Source organism: Myotis nattereri (genome assembly GCF_964212035.1).
Source record: "Myotis nattereri genome assembly, chromosome: 1".
Classification (NCBI taxonomy): Eukaryota; Metazoa; Chordata; class Mammalia; order Chiroptera; family Vespertilionidae; genus Myotis; species Myotis nattereri.
The window spans coordinates 130,651,341-130,664,597 of NC_138075.1; the positions used below are offsets into that span (position 1 = coordinate 130,651,341).

The 13,257-nt window shown below is 42.5% G+C and overlaps 1 protein-coding gene across 3 annotated transcripts in view; it reads right to left on the minus strand.

Annotated features, from left to right (window-relative positions):
- The window catches only part of LOC308533329 (coiled-coil domain-containing protein 144A-like), a 63,509-nt gene that overhangs the window by 5,839 nt on the left and 44,413 nt on the right, over positions 1–13,257 (minus strand). For all 3 annotated transcript variants that reach the window (XM_081111270.1, XM_081111269.1, XM_081111268.1), the window contains one exon: positions 11,749–11,901. In XM_081111270.1, the coding sequence (XP_080967396.1) occupies positions 11,749–11,901 (153 nt within the window). The remainder of the gene's footprint in view (positions 1–11,748; positions 11,902–13,257) is intronic.

Below are 13,257 nucleotides of genomic sequence, written 5' to 3' on the forward strand. Positions count from 1 at the left end.
GGAATCGAACCTGGGACCCTTCAGTCCGCAGGCCGACGCTCTATCCAATAAGCCAAACCAGTTTTGGCAAAGAGAGAATCTTAAAAGCAGCAAGAGAAAGAAACTCAGTTACCTACAAGGGAATACCATATGAATGTCAGCTGATTTCTCAACAGAAACTTTGCAGGCCAGAAGGGAGTGGCAAGAAATATTCAAAGTGATGAATGCCAAAAACCTACAACCCAGATTACTTTATCCAGCAAAGCTATCATTCAGAATTGAAGGTCAGATAAAGAGCTTCACAGATAAGGTAAAGCTAAAGGGGTTCATCACCACTAAACCAGTATTATATGAAATGCTGAAAGGTATCCTTTAAGAAGAGGAAGAAGAAGAAAAAGGTAAAGATACAAATTATGAACAACAAATACACATCTATCAACACGTGAATCTAAAAATCAAGTGAATAAATAATCTGATGAACAGAATAAACTGATGATTATAATAGAATCAGGGGCATAGAAAGGGAGTCGACTGACTATTCTTTGGGGGGTAAGGGGTGTGAGGGGTTCGGGAAGAGACAGGACAAAAATCGTGCACCTATGGATGAGGAGGGGGGGGGTTTAGGGGGTGAAGGCGGAGGGTGGGGTGGGAACCGGGTGGAGGGGAGCTATGGGGGAAACAAAGAGGAACAACTGTAATAATCTGAACAGTAAAGATTTAATTAAAAAAAAAAAAAGATTAGAGCGCTGGTTTTCAAAATGGTGGCCAAAATAGGCAGATGTGCCATGTGCCTTCTCATGGAGCAGATAGGAGGAACAACTAAATCGAACAGCATCCACCCGGAATTGACGGATTAACAGCTGGTGAGAAAATCCATGGCTGGAAATGACAGGGGACACCTGGAGAATTGTAGGATCCGGGATCTGGGCTGGAGAGAAAGACTCGCGACCACTGGGACAGCGGGTAAGAAAGAACTTGCTCGGCACCAAGTCCGGCCCTTGGGAACATGGTACCACTGGACGGTGGAGGGTCCGCAGGATGGCTGGCAGCCGGGCATCTAGATCTGAGTCCACAGCCATGAGAGGCCGCCACCAGGAAGGCAGCCTGAAGAACTGTGGAGCAGCGCCTACCAGGGGGAGAGAAGCTCGCAGTGGCGCGGTTGTTTTGCCTTTACATTTTCCTTGCTTTTACTCACTAAACCCAGTTCATAGGACCTTTCCATTACAAACACTCACCGAGGCTGTGGTGCAGGTGAAGGTGCAGTTTTGTGGAGGCTGGGGAAAGGCTGTGGAGAGGAGCAGGATAGGGAAAGGTAACCAGGAATCCGGCACTGGCACCTCCCGAGCCTCCAACCCTAAGCAGCCATTTTCTCCTGAAGAGCCAGCTCCTGGCAGCACCCGCAAGGCAACTGGTGCAGCCTCACCCAACCTCGAGCTTTGCAGAGGAAACAGACGCTGAATAGAACCAGGGAGCCCTTGGGAATTGGGTTGAGGTGCTGTTTTGTCCTGAAACCAATACAGCAACACCCCCACCTAAAGCACATGTCAGAAATAAATGCTTGTGTAAATAAGAATGAAAGCAGACAGTGAAAGTAGGCAGATTGGTCCTGCCAGCCTGCAACCAAGACTGTGGAGACAGACACAGAGGAGTGGTGGATCACTGGGAATTTCTACACATGCTGACTACCTACCAGGAAACTGAGAAGTGGCAGACAGGACAGTAGAGAGGAGTCTTAAACCAGCCCCCCCCCACCCCCCGGGACATTAAAACTGGGCTGAAATGAATGACACTTCAGTTTTTTATTTTTTATCTTTACCTTAAATTTTTTTCTTTATTATTCTTTAACTTTTTATTTTTTGTATTATTTTTCTTCATTCCATTTTTATTATTTTAAATATTATTTTATCTTATTATTTCTTTTTTCCACCCTTTTCTTCCTCACTTCTCCCTTTTTCATCCTGTTTCTCTTCTCCTATCCCTGCTATATTTTTTCTCTCTACACCTTGTTAAAAATTGACCTTCCTTATCTGCTTTATTGACATGTTATTATTATTATAGTCTCTGTTGGCTTACTCATGTATCTAATTTCCTCTCCCCTGCTTCAAATCAATGCATCCTTCTCTTTTTTCTTTCTTTACTAGTCAATTTTTTATGCTGTTGCTTTTCCTCTCCTATCTTGCTCTCTTCTTCTCCTAATGGCTTAGTTAGTTCTACTCACTAAACTCAAGCCTATCTGCTCTCTCCTCTATTCTCCTTTTCCAAAAATAGAAGAATATATAGATAGATAAATTTTTTTAAAAAAAGTTTTTGGTTATTTTTTTATCTTTTTATTTTTTATTTATTGATTATTTTGTTTTTTATTTTTCTTCTTATCCACTCATTCTCTTTCTACCACCTCTATACTGAACCATGACCATTGCCCTATTCATTCAATTTCTCTACCTTACTCTGGAAATAAGCTCTGCCTCTACAGACTCTGTCCCCCCTACCCCCTTTTTTTCTGGGTGCTTGTTGTTTGAATTTTTTTGTTTATTTTTTTGTCCTGTGGAGTTTTCTCCCCATACATGTATATTTTTTCTCCTTCATTTTGCTTCTTTTTCTTTGCACTCTTACCTTTTTCCTTTTTCTCAGTACCATTTTTGCTTTCTTTTATCTCTCCTAATTCTATTTCCTCTGGTGGTCACTTTTATTGGGGTTATCAGTATCGTGAGTACATTTGTGTTTTTTCCCTTTGTGTCGTATCTTGTCGAGTTGTATTTTGTGTTGTTCTGTCAATGTGGTAGAGAGTGAGCCACATAACCAGAAACACAGAGAGGACACTCCATCCATGAATGGGACAATAACACTCAAGACACAACTACACCAGGAGAACCCAAATATCCCAAGTAGGGAACATTGTAAAATACCCAACCATAATACCTGAGAGTTGCAACACTGGATCCCACAAAACATCTACTATACAAGAAAAACTCAAAAAAATATGGGTGACATAGAATTTTGATCTAATACATAGTAAAAACCCACAAAGGAGCAGCAAAAATTGGGGAGGAAGAGAAACACCCCACATACAAAAGAAAAGGAGGAATCACCAGAAAAGGAAGTAAACAAAATGGAGGCAAGCAATTTGTAAGAGAAACAATTCAGAACAATAGTTATAAGGACACTGAAAAGGATGGGAGACAAATTCAACATGTGTAAGAATCAAGGGGAAATGAAGAAGAACCAAGTGGAAATGAAGAATGACATATCTGCAATAAAGAACACAATGGAAAGTATCAACAGCTGAGTAGAGGAAGCTGAGACTGCATCAGCAAACTAGAAGACAAGGTTAAAAAAAAATACCCAAGCAGAGCAGCAACTGGGAAAAACAAACCTTAAAAGCAGGAGGAGAACGTAAGGCAGCTATGGGACAACAGGAAATGACCACCTGCATGGTAGTGGTGCCAAAAGAGAGGAGACTGAGCAAGGAATAAGAAATCTGTTTGAAGAAATAATGACAGAATACTTCCCTGATATTGAGAAGAAAAAATTCACAAAAGTCCAAAATGCACACAGAGTCCCAAACAAGATGAACCAAAAAAAAAAAAAAACAAAAACCCTGACACCAAGATACATCATAATTAATTAGCAAACACCAACGACAGAGTAAGAATCTTAAAGGCTGACCAAGAGAGACAGAAAGTTACCTATAAGGGATCTTCCATTAGATTATCAACTGATTTCTCAACAGAAACACATCAGGCCTGAAGATAATGGAATGAAATATACAAAGTGACGGAAAGCAAGGGACTGAATCCAGCAAGGCTATCATTCAAAATTGAAAGGGAAATCAGGAGCTTTAGAGACAGAAAAGGACTAAAGGAGTTTATTACCACCAAGCTGGCAGTGTAAGAAATGCTAAATTGACTGCTGTAAAAGGAGAAAATAGGAAGGGAAGAAGGAAAACAGGAATAAAAAATAAAAATGGCTACAAACAAATACCTATAAATAATAACTTTAAACATAAATGGACTAAATGCTCCAATCAATAGACAATCAGTGGCTAAATGGATAAAATATCATGACCCATGTATATGCTGTCTACAAGAGACCCACCTCAAAACAAGGGATTTACACAACTGAAGGGATGGAAAAATAACTTCCAGGCAAATGGAAATGAAAAGAAGCTGTGGTAGCAATACTTATGCTTGACAAAATAGACCGCAAAATGAAGGCCACAACAGGAGATAAGGAAGGCCACTACATAATACTAAAGGGATTGATACAAAAAGAAGAAATAACACTGGTAGACATACATGCACCCAATGCAGAAGTACCCAAATAAAAAGGACGACAACAAACAAAAACAAACAAACAAACAAAAACACCTCCTGGAAGATATCAAGGGAGAGATCAAAAACTATAAAATTATAGTAGGGGACTTTAATACCCCACTGACCTCACTGGCGAAATCCTCTAAACAAATAATCAGTAAAGAAACAGCAATCCTAAATGACTCACTAGATCAGATGGACTTAATTGACATCTTCAGAACATTTCACCCCAAAACCATGGAATATATGTTCTTCTCAAGTGCACATGGGACATTTTCAAAGGGAGACCACATATTGACTCACAGGCAAAGTCTCTCCAAATTCAAGAAGATTGAAATCATATCAAGCATCTTCTCAGACCAAAATGGCATAATATCAGAAATAAACTACAACAAAAGTAATAAAAAAATTCAAACACTTGGAAGCTGAATAGCATGCTATTAAACAATGGGTAGGTTACAAAAGAGATCAAAGAAGAAACTAAAAACACCCTGGAAACGAATGACAATGAAAACACAACAATCCAAAGTCTATGGGACACAACAAAGGCAGTCCTGAGAGGTAAGTTTATAGCTCTACCAGCCTACCTCAAAAAACAACAAAAAAATTGCAATAAATCGTCTAACTCTATAACTTAAAGAATTAGAAAAGAGCAACAAGAAAATCCCAATGTGAGCAGAAGGAAGAAGATAATCAAGACCAGAGGAAAATAAATGACATAAAGACAAAAACAAAAAAAAGGAAAACAAAAAATGATCAATGAAACCAAGAGCTGGTTCTTTGAAAGGATAAACAAGATTGATGAACCTCTAGCCAGGCTCATCAAGAAGCAATGAGGAGAGAGGATCCAAATAAATGAAATCAGAAATGAAAGAGACGAAATAACAACAGACTTCACAGAAATACAAAGGATTGTTAAAAAAAAATACTATGAACAACTCTATTCCAACAAACTGGACAACCTGGAGGAAATGGACATATTCCTAGAAAAATACAACCTTCCAAAACTCAATCAGGAAGAATCTAAAAACCTCGATAGGCCAACAACTATGGAAGAAATTGAAGCAGTCATCAAAAAGCTTCCAGCAAAAAAACAAAACAAAACTGGGGCCAGATGGCTTCACAGGGGAGTTTTACCAAACATTCAAGGAAGAACTAAAACCTATCCTGCTCAGACTATTCCAAAAAACTCAAGAGGAAGGAACACTTCCAAGCACATTCTATGAAGCCAACATTACCCTAATACCAAAACCAGATAAAAAGAGAACATGATGAAAGATAATTACAGGCCAATATCCCTCATGAACATCGATGCCAAAATCCTCAACAAAATTCTAGCAAATTGGATCCAGCATTACATCAGAAAGATCATACACCATGACCAAGTAGGATCTATCCCAGGGATGCAAAGATGGTACAGTATCCACAAATCAATAAATGTGATACATAATAAACAAATTGAGAGATAAAAATCACATAGTCATATCAATTGATGCAGAAAAAGCATTTGACAAAATCCAACACCCTTTCTTGATAAAAACCCTCAGCAAAATGGGAATAGAGGGATCATACCTCAACATAATAAAAGCCTTATATGACAAACCTACAGCCAACATCATACTCAATGGGCAAAAACTAAAACCATTTCACCTAAGAATAGGAATGAGACGGGGATACCCACTTTCACCACTCCTGTTTGCTATCCATAGCCATCAGACAAGAAAAAAAAATACAAGATATCAAAATTGGAAAAGAAAACGTAAAACTGTCATTTGCAGATGACATGATATTGTACATAGAAAACCCTAAAGAGTCCATCAAAAATTATTAGACTTAATTAATGAATTTGGCAATGTAGCAGGATACAAAATTAAGCCAAGGAATCTATGGCATTTTTATACACCAATAGTGAACTTACAGAAAGAGAGGTTACAAAAAAGTTCTATTTACCATTGTATCAAGAAAATTATGATACTTAGGAATAAACTTAACTACGGAGGTAAAAGACCTATACTCAGAAAACTACAGGACACTGAAAAAAATAGAAGAAGACATAAACAGATGGAAGAACATACCATGTTCATGGATTGGTAGAATCAACATCATTAAAATGTCCATACTACCCAAAGCAATCTATAGATTCAATGCCTCCCCATTAAAATACCATTGATATATTTTACAGACCTAGAACAAACTCTCCAAAAATTTATCTGGAATACTAGTAAAATAAAGTCCCCAAATAGCTGCCGCAATCCTGAGAAAGAAAACAAAGTAGGAGGGATCTCAATACCAGATATCAAGCTGTATTACAAAGCCACTGTTCTCTGATAAGGGCCTAATCTCCAAAATTTACAGGGAACTCATACAACTTAACAAAAAGAAGATAAACAATTCAATAAAAAAGTGGTCAAAGGACCTATATAAACACTCTTCAAAAGAGGACATTCAGAAAGCCAAGAGACATATGAAAACATGCTCAAAGTCTCTAATAATTTGAGAGATGCAAATCAAAACAACGAGGTACCATCTCACACCTGTCAGAATGGTTGTCATCAACAAATCCACAAACAACAAGTGTTGGCAAAGATGTGGAGAAAAAGGAACCCTCGTGCATTTTTGGTGGGAATGCCACTGTGGAAAACAGTATGGAGTTTCCTCAAAAGTTAAAAATGGAACTTCCACTTGACCCAGTAATCCCACTTCTAAGAGTCTATCCCAAGAAATCAGAAACACCAATCAGAAAAGACATACACTCCTATGTTCATAGCCGTATAATTTATAATAGCTAAGATATGGAAACACCCTAAGTGCCCATCAGCAGATGAGTGTATTGAAAACCTGTGGTACATATACACAATGGAATACTATGCTGCTAGGAAAAAGAATGGACTTTTACCATTTGCAACAGCAATGATGGACCTGGAGAGCATTATGCTAAGCTAAATTACCCAGTCAAAGAAAGATAAATATCACATGATCTCACTCATTTGTGGAATATAATGAACAACATAAACTGATGAACAAAATAGATCCAGAGACAGAGAAATACCAAACAGACCATGAAACCTCAGAGGAAAGGCAAGGAGGATGGGGAGCGGGGGGCAAGAGATCAACCAAAGGACTTGAATGCATGTATATTAGCCTAACCAATGGAAACAGACACTGGGGTAGTGGGGGCTTGTCCTGGGAGGTGGGAGTGGACGGTGAGGGGTCAATGGAAGAAAAAAGAGACATATGTAATACTTTAAGCAATAAATAAAATAAAATAAAATAAAATAAAAACAGACTGCTGACACTAAAAAAGAAACACACACAAGTTGGGAGTGCCTTTAAACTGCAGGTGGATGGAACCTGACATAATGTAGAGAAGAGTGAGAATAAAAACCAAAAGTGCCTCCAAGAAATGATGAGTGGAGGCCTGATGGCCCCTGAGGAGGCTGACAGCAAGGGCTTCTGGACAAATGAACAAAATGACACTGAAACAAGGATTACAGGGATTCTTTCTAGGAAGCTGGTGAAAGTGAAACTGATGAGAAAGATAAGCTAAAGAAAGACAATCCTATATAATAGCCTTATATGCAAAATGACCGAACTGCAGAATGGTCAGTGAGGGGTGGGGCCAGCAAGCAGGTCAGCCAAGGTGGGTGCCAGCAGGCAGAGGGAGGGGATGGAGATCGGGGGGGCGGGGGGGCAGAAGTGGCATTCAGCGGCAGAGGAGGGGTAATTTGGGGACAGGGCCGGCTGCTCGCCTGTGGGTGCTGTGCCCTGATCATCCTGCCGGTCACCTTCCACAGAGAGGGGCCAGAATGCAGCTTAGGCTCCTGAGGGATCCCAGACTGTGGTGCAGGCTGGGCTAAAGGACCCTCCTCCTGCCCCCAAGTGCATGAATTTGTGTGCACAGGGCCTCTAGTTAAATATAAAAGAAACAGGACTTAAGGATTTTAATTATCCATTTCCCAATTATTGCTTCTCCCACAGGTCCAATTGTTATATAATCCTATCTAATAAAAGAGAAACATGGTGATTAGCGTACGTCCGCTACCCTTCCCATTGGCTAATCAGCGAGATATGCAAATTAACTTCCAGCCAAGATGGCGGCCAGCAGCCAGGCAACTTGAAGCTAACATGAGGCTTGCTTCTTTCAGTGATGGAGGAAACCAATGTTCCCCGCCTGCCTTGCTGGCCTCTGAGCTTGCAGTTTGAAACATTGTTACAAATATAGAAGCTAAACAAAACCCCAGAAACCTGCTTTCAGCCCACCGGGATCTCAGAGCTGGAGCTGATACAGTGTTTCGATTATAGAACCCAAACAAACCAGATACCTGCTTTCAGCAGCAGAGGCCTCAGAGCTGGAGCCAGAGCTAAAGCTGGCCCAGAATAAAAAAGAAAAGAAAAAAAGGAGCAGTTGGGAGCTTTAGTCACCCACCAGCCTGAAAACAGCCCTCAGCCCCTCACCCAGACTGGCCAGGCACCCCAGTGGGGGCCCCACCCTGAAGGGTGTGTGACCAGCTGCAAACAGCCATCATCCCCTCACCCAGGCTGGCCAGGCACCCCAGTGGGGACCCCCACCCTGAAGGGTGTGTGACCAGCTGTAAACAGCCATCAGCCCCTCACCCAGGCTGGCAGGCACCCCAGTGGGGACCCCCACCCTGATCCAGGACACCCTTCAGGGCAAACCAGCCAGCACCGACCCATGCACCAGGCCTCTATCCTATATAGTAAAAGGGTAATATGCCTCCCAGGACCGGGATCAGCGGAGCTTAGAGGCCTCCTGGCACCGGGATCAGCGTGACAGGGGGCAGCGCCCCAATCCCCTGATCACCCTGCAGTTCTGTGTGTGACAGGGGGCGGGGCCACAACCTCCCTATCCACCCTGCTCTGTTCATGACAGGGGAAGGCGCCCAACCCCCTGATCAGCCCTGCTCTGTGACTGATAGGGGGGAGGTCCCAAACCCCCTGATCGCCCTGTGGCTCTGTGTGTGACAGGGTGTGGCACCCCAAACCCCTGATCGGCCCTGCTCTGTGTGTGACGGGGTAGAGCCATAACCTCCCCATCGGCCCTGCCCTGAGGGTGAGAGTGGCGGTTTTCCAACCCCCTGATCGGCCCTGCTCTGTGGGTGATAGAGGGCAGCGCCCCAACCCCCCCTCCACGGACCCTGCTCTGTGTGTATTGGGGTAGAGCAGGGTGGGCAAACTTTTTGACTCGAGGGCCACAATGGGTTCTTCAACTGGACCGGATGGCCGGAACAAAAGCATGGATGGAGTGTTTGCGTGAACTAATATAAATTCAAAGTAAACATCATTACATAAAAGGGTACGGTCTTTTTTTTTTTTTTTTAGTTTTATTCATTTCAAATGGGCCGTAGTTTGCCCACGGCGGTGGTAGAGCCATAACCTCCCCTTCGGCCCTGCCCTGTGTGTGACAGTGGCAGCGCCCCAACCCCCTGATCGGTCCTGCTCTGTGGGTGATAGAGGGTGGCGCCCCAACCCCCTGATTGGCCCTGCTCTATGCGTGACAAGGGGTGGCACTACAACCTCCCCATCGACCCTGCCTTGAGTGTGACAGGCGGCGGTGCCCCAACCCCCCAATCAGCCCTACCCTGAGCGTAACTGAGGGTGGCATCACAACCTCCCGATCCGCCCTGCTCTGTGCATGACAGGGGGCGGCGCCCCAACTCCTCAATCGGCCCTGCTCTGAGCCCGACCAGGGGCTGCACCTAGGGATTGGGCCTGCCCTCTGCCACCCGGGAGCGGGCCTAAGGCAGCAGGTCATTATCTCCTGAGGGGTCCCAGACTGCGAGAGGGCACAGGCCGGGCTGAGGGGACCCCCCCCCCCCACGAGTGCACAAATTTTTGTGCACCAGGCCTCTAGTCAATATAATAAAAGTCTAAGTGACCCTTATGGCAGAATGATCAGAATGACCGGTCGCTATGATGTACACTGACCACCAGGGGGCAGACGCTCAATGCAGGAGCTGCCCTCTGGTGGTCAGTGTGCCCCCACAGGGGGAGTGCCACTCAGCCAGAAGCGGGCTCATGGCTGGCAAGCACAAAGGAAGTGGCGGGGGTCTCTCCTGCCTCTGTGGCAGTGCTAAGGAATAGCAAGCCAAGCAGTAAGGAGCGAACAGGTGGGAGGTAAGGAGCAAGGGATCCCGGATTATGAAAATGATGTTTCCTAAGCCAGCAGGCGGACATTCCTCTAGAGGTTCTAGAATGTGAGAGGGTACAGGCCATGCTGAGGGATCCCCCCCTCCCCCCCCCACCGCCTGCACAAATTTTGTCCACTGAGCCTCTATTCCTATATAATAAAAGGGTAATATGCAAATTGTCCCCTTGGGTGGTCATTTGACCAAGAGTTCGACTGGGGAGACCAGGAGTTTGACCGCTCACTATGACATGGGTCTGTGACCTCTCACTGACTACCTGAGGGTGGGGGTGATGGGGACAGAGGTGCAGCGAGAATGCGGGTTCTGCCAAGCTCGCTCTCACTCCTCCTGCTACCCTCTCCCAGGACACCAGGACTCACACACGTGGTATGTTCTGGGTGATCCGGGACACAGCCACTGGGCCGCAGCCACTGTGACCACAGGGGCCGGTCAGGCTCCCCATGGGTTTGCACAGGAGCTGGTCTGTGAGCCAGCCAGAAGAGCTCACACTGCCTCCCGGTTTCTGTGTGGTGCTGCTGGGCAGCCCAGAGGCCCACACTGAGCCCGGGCCTGTGGCATCTGGCTGTACTCACTAAATCTACGTGTGGGCACTCAGGCACTGTGAATTAGGCAGAGGGGGGCGCGCATAGGGGCCTGGGAGCCCAGGTGCTGCCCAGGGCGCAGAGGTCAGCTGGGACCTGCCCTTCCACACCAGACACTTGCTCTTCGATTGCTGGTCAGGCCTAGGAACTGCATCCATGCACTATTTCATGCACCAGGCCTCTAGTGCTAAAATAAAGAAAGGGCTCTGGGCTAACATCAAATCCAGGGTGTCCAGGAAGACATGGTTTAAGGATGAAGCCAAGACTTATAAAACCCTTAAGACCTCAGAAACATTTATGTGGTGCCTCAAAGGATTTTCAGAATGTATGAGTTTTAAAGGCACTGTCCTACAACACCTCCAGGGAGCCCAAAGTGAAGAACAATTTGTGAGGTGTTTATATGAAAACAATTTCTGAGGTTGCTTTTCGAATGGCATGAACTGCAATGTTAGTTAATAGAAAACAATCCTCTTGACTCCTATGAAGAATGATGCATAATTCTCAACGTTCCTAAGGGTAAATACTTAAAAAAATATACAAATGGCAGAATAAAAGCCAGGGTTTAAGATATAAGTGCACTATAAAGATAATACAATTAATCACAATGAAATACATAAGAAAGCTGCCATGAAAAGTAGTATCCTAAAACACATTATATTATTTAACCAGCTATAGTTTAACTGATTACAGGTTAAATTTCATACATACTTGACTTCTGCTTTGATCCAGTTTGTTCTTGAAATCTTGTTTCTTATCTTCTAAATGCATATGATGACGTGATTCAATCTCCAGAAAAAACTTTATTGTAGATAGTTTTGTTTTGGTACCAGCCAGTACTTGTTGAAGTTGTTTCACAATGGCCTAGTAAGATATTTCTGTTACTCATTTTATAAATCACATTATTATGAAATTATGTTAATAACACATAACTTCACATAAAGGACGGGGCAAAAGATTTACAGTTGTGAGTACATGAAACACAGAGTTTACTCTTGTACAGTTATTGACTAATTCTTGTATTATTCTCCACACAAACAACTATAAAAAGTATAAACCTACTTTGGCCCAACCCTGGATGTACCTTGTTAGAGTCATATATTATTATCATAATTTTATTACGATAATCTATGACTGGAAAAATATCACCAGTTACATCAATTCACCTCCTTTTCCTCATATGGACATGTTTCTGTTTGCTTAATCAGGTTAAAGTCACAGAAAATGTAACACTTCTGTCAAATCAGACAGCTGATTCAGCCCCACTCTCATCCCCCTCTCCTATAAGTCTCAAAGCTATGCAATCTACTGACATCTCAAAGAGAAATGGGTACGTAGGTGGATCAAGTGGTAGTAAATTCAATATTATGGAAAATTTTCTCTTTTTATTTATTTTTTTAATCAGAGGCTTAAATTAACTTCAGAGTTCCTCACACATTCAATTCCCTGTTCAAGTCCTCCCAATAGGTTCCTGACTTAGAAGAAAAGTGAAGTCATTCCAATGGCTTTCAAGGCCCTAGCTAACGAGGCCTTTGCCTTCCCTCCCTGCTACACATAAACCTTGCCACCCCTCACTAATCTGAAATGGAGATCCAATGCCAAGTTACTAAATCACAGAGAGCTACAATTCTCTTTTTCTTGGACAAACTTATTTCCAAATGATAGTAACGAGGCCTCAAAATGAGAAACATGAGCACTTTATTTGTAAAAGTATTCAAAGAAATTTTTAAATAGTAGTGGAAAGATTAAATCAAGTGTGGGTTTGCTAAAAGTCATCACATTAGTCCCAAATTATGATTTAATGAAAAGTAGATGCCTTTAAAAGAGTTGAGAGGTCATATGAATATATTACTCGAGACTGAAATATTTCCAAATTTAATTCAATTTAGCATAAATAAAAATAACATTACACCAACTAAAATGTATAAGAAGCTATTGAAGGGAAGGTAGTATATGATACAGCATCTACATTTCAGTTCATCTGGGAAATCTGAACTTAGCGGTGAAATTAATCCACTTAATTGAATCTTAATTTCAAAATACTCATTTTTGGTAGAGCATTTCCATTTACTTGCTTCCTAATGGTTTTAAATTGGGTGACAGAAAGATTAAAATTATTATTCTATTAATATAAGACTAAATTATTGATATAAACCTATATCTACTAATAATCGATAACGTAACCTCTTAAAATTTCATGGGCAGCACAACGTCTTTACT